A 3,929-nucleotide genomic window follows, 5' to 3' on the forward strand; every position below is an offset into this window, starting at 1 on the left:
ACCTAACCCGGGTACGACGCTGACCGCCGAGGCCCCCGCATCGCACACGGGTCACCTCTAAGGCCTCGGCAAAGCAGGCCTCGGCAAAGAAGGCCTCGGCAAAGCAGGCTTCGGCATGACCAGCTACAGCACCCAGGCCTTGGCACTCCACCAAGTCAAAAATCCACAGGGCTCGGCATGTCTCCTACAGTGGAGGCCATGCTGACTAGACATCAATAGGGACTCCCACGACCTCAACAGCCTCAGGCATGGCCGGCGTGACGCACCAGTAATCAAGTACCGATTGCCATTCCCTACACCATGCTACACCATGCTGCTACATGAGTGGGCTACAGTGCTAGATCTTCCTTCCTCACTAAAGCTCCACGTGTAGCTTTCTCATGTACTCCTGGCTCCCTCCTTGCGGTTATAAAAGGAAGCAGCCAGGGCTAGCTCAAAAAAGGAAGAGACACACGCGCGCGCAAGCAACACTCTGTAACACACACACTCTTCCTCGCTGCCTGAGATCAACATCTCAAGCAATCCACACCGCTCCACGCAGAGACCTGGGACTAGCTCCCTCTCTTGCCCTGCTTGTAACCCCCTACTACGAGCACCTCGGTGCAAGGAATACAAGATCGATCTCTCAGACTGGACGTAGGGCACCTATTGCCTGAACCAGTATAAACATTGTGTCTCTTTGCACCACCATTCAGGATTGGGAACACGCAATATAAATTTACTAGTTGGTTGAGGACCCCCGGTCCAAAACACCGACACGTAGCTTGGAGTTATTTGAATCTTCTACTGTCTCCTTTTTGTGTTTATTTTTAGTAAATTCTATCCTCATCTGTTATAATGATTTAAAGTTGATGACCCAGACTACATAGAGGGATAGGTGACTTCGACCACAACACGAGTGTCATTTGATCCTATCTACGACCATGTTAATGTTGGTACAAAGAAAACATGATATGTATCTGTTGCACTAATCTTATCTGGTCAAAGATAATTGCTGTCGAGTTGAATTGAGTTGACTTCAGAAACCACACAGACATTTTGGTCATTGCTCAATGTGCCTAACTTTTGATCAAGTGATACTTATGTTTGTGGTTACATGACAATTGTGTTTTCGTCAAGTCTTTTGGCCTTCTTCATTTTATTCAAACACGTCTTGGCCTTCTATTAGCGTGGGATATCAACGCTAACTAATTATAATTATAATAGACAAATGAGGGCATCAACTAGTAAATAAAAAAAGAGACCATAGAAAAACCAAATAACTCCAAACTAGATGCCAAAAGATAGTGCAATTTTAGAAGAAAAAAACTAGATTTCATACCTCTTCAAACTAAAATAATATTTCACAATTTTTCTAAGATCAAACAAGATTTTACAATTTTGAATAGCATATCGTCTTCTGCGAAAAGTACATGGACAATTTTATTAAAAAAATATTTCTATATGTTTCATAAAGTCCATTTGACCCTGAACTAATATAGTCCAATCTATTCCCCACAGGTGCTGACGTGGCATGTCCACTAAAACCACTGTCGAAATCAGCGTGGGATGTGATTTGTTTTTTTTTTAATCAGGGTGTGTGATTTGTTTGGTATTAAAATAGTACTTCCTCCGTTCCAAATTATAATTCATTTGACTTTTTTTACATCAAGTTTGACTAACCGTCTTATTTAAAAAATTTGTGTAAACATAGTCAAATTTAAGTCATTCTTGAAGAACTTTTGTTAATAAAGCAAACCATAACAAAAAAAAAAAGAAGTGATATTTTGCACGGAGAAAAAAAAACGAGTGGTCAAACTTGAGGTCAAAAAAATCAAACGAACTATAATTTTGAACGGATTTAGTAGTTTATTAGGGTGTAAGATATCTTGTTTTGTACCTCAAATAGGAAACTCGGATGGCGTATATCTGAGGTCAAATGAACTCTTTCCCACAAAGATATAGTGAGAATGCATTCGACCCGGCGCAGGCCCAGCCAAGCAAAAGCAGGGGCGGACGGGAGACGGAGTGGGGCGCAACTGCCTCTTGTCGATATGTAGGAGTATTTGACAATCGACGGGCCAGGGTTTTTGCTGTTGATGAACGCGCAGAATATCGCACAAGTTTGTACTTTGACGAAAAAAATATCCCAACTTCAGTCTTGTAGGCTCGCACTCAGCATTCCTCGAGCTCCAGGTCACGGGCTTCCAATTGTTGGCCACGTGATGCTGTACGTGCTCGTGCACTTTCCAGGAGCCCAAAATAAGCAAAGAGAGGGGTGTTCTTTACGTAGATTTTTTTTTTTAGTTAGATCGAAGTCACTCTTGGCTCTCTCAATCAATACTCAAAAGTTGCTGTCGTGCTTTTACAACCTCCTCTTTCTGTCCTAATTTTCTCCTCTGCTCCATTGCCATCATTCTTCCTCTTTCCATCCTGGTGAGCGAGTCTCTTCAGTTGGACGGTTGCGCGAGACGCGGAAGACGCAATCGACGTGCAGTGGGAGCGATCGAAAGAGTGAGGGTGTGGCCGAAGAGCCAAAGAGTTTGGCGCGCACAACATTGAGCACCGCGTCCGATCGATCCATTCGTGAAATTTCTCCTGCCGCCACAACCTTTACGCAGCAAACATTTTCGCACTCGCTCTTAGACCACACAATCGTATGATTTTTCTTACATTAATTTGGCAGGCACGCCGTCGAATTTACTACTGCTACACTCTTAGCGTGGCTTGCATTCCCATGTCTCAAATGCTGCCAGTGCCAAAGTTCACTCTCCACCACCACCACTCAGCCGTCGTTTCACACACAATTGCAAAAGACCCGAAGGCCGAAGCGCCGGCGGCGATCGATCAGTAGGAGGCCAGCGGCGGGAACCGGGAGCCGGTGGCGAGGAAGCAGGCGACCCGGAAGCCGGTGACGAGCGCGGCGAGTGCCAGGAAGGCGAACCCCGCGAAGCCGAGCCCCACCGCGACGTCGGCCCGCACGCACGCCGCCGCGCTGCCGCTCGTCGTCCACCCTTCGTCCCGCCCTCCGCCGCCGCACCCCGCCGCGTCCCGCGCCGCCGTCGCCGCCGCGGCCAGCGCCATGTAGCCGAATCCCTGCATGCATGCGTGCGTGCGTGCACAAGCTTCCTGATCAGCTCCCACTCCCAGCGGGCGCCATGCATGGCCGTAGCCGATCGAATACAGTATGTCCTTATGTTACCTGGTCGTGGGCGAAGTCGAACCAGAGCTGCATGGCCTCCGGGAGCAGCGTGGCGCCCCTGGCCACCTCCCACGCCGCGGCGGCGGCCTCGGACGCCGAGTACACCGCCACGATGGCGTCGGCCGCCAGCAGGAACCGGAACGGCGCGCGCCGGAGCGTGGCGGCGGCGGCGAGCGCGGCCGCGGCCGCGGAGGCGCACAGCGCGCCCACCCGGAGCAGGAGCAGAAGCGCCGCGCCGCGCCGCCCCCGCCGCGCCGCCGCCGGCTGCTTCGTCGCCTGCTGCGCCTGCGCTTCCAGCGCCCACCCGCCGCCGTTCTGCAGCGGCATCGTGGACGTGGTCTGCCGCTGGCCTCGGCTAGTCGGCTTGGCTCAGCCTCAGCTCGGTCAGCGACGGTGACCCCCGGTTGATCTTCTGGCGTTCTCTGATGCTGGTATTTGTAGAAGGCTCGCCGGGGTGACGGGGGTCACGGCCTCACGGGCGGCAGGGTGCCGACGTGGCGCGTCCAGGGTCCCACATGGCGGTGATCCGGTGACGGCGGCGAGAAAAAAAATGAAAAAAGGCAAAATTGGCGGCCAGCTGCCTGGCCAGGTTTGCGGCGAGTGGTTGGTGTGGACATGTGACCGGATTAATGGTGGCATGGCATCAATGGGGATAGGGATGAAAACGGATCTGATACGGACGAATATCACCGATATTACATTTGTTTTCATATTTCTGTCCGGATTCGGATTCGAATACGGATAGTGT

At 50.9% G+C, this 3,929-nt stretch overlaps 1 protein-coding gene across 1 annotated transcript; it reads right to left on the bottom strand.

Moving 5' to 3' along the window:
• Positions 1–2,596: 2,596 nt before the first annotated feature.
• Positions 2,597–3,679, bottom strand: LOC136505886 (CASP-like protein 4C1). The gene is made up of 2 exons (XM_066501017.1): positions 3,182–3,679; positions 2,597–3,075 (listed from the first exon to the last, which is right to left on the bottom strand). The coding sequence occupies exons 1-2, from the start codon at positions 3,506–3,508 to the stop codon at positions 2,827–2,829; spliced, it is 576 nt and encodes a 191-aa protein (XP_066357114.1). The 5' UTR covers positions 3,509–3,679; the 3' UTR covers positions 2,597–2,826.
• Positions 3,680–3,929: the final 250 nt, after the last annotated feature.

The sequence above is a fragment of the Miscanthus floridulus genome, chromosome 14 (genome assembly GCF_019320115.1).
Source record: "Miscanthus floridulus cultivar M001 chromosome 14, ASM1932011v1, whole genome shotgun sequence".
NCBI lineage: Eukaryota > Viridiplantae > Streptophyta > Magnoliopsida > Poales > Poaceae > Miscanthus > Miscanthus floridulus.

Coding starts and splice junctions, on each gene's coding strand:
- LOC136505886 (XM_066501017.1), bottom strand. CDS start 3,508: ATGCCGCTGCAGAACGGCGGCGGGTGGGCGCTGGAAGCGCAGGCGCAG. Junction 3,076..3,181: donor TCGACTTCGCCCACGACCAG/GTAACATAAGGA, acceptor GCATGCATGCAG/GGATTCGGCTACATGGCGCT.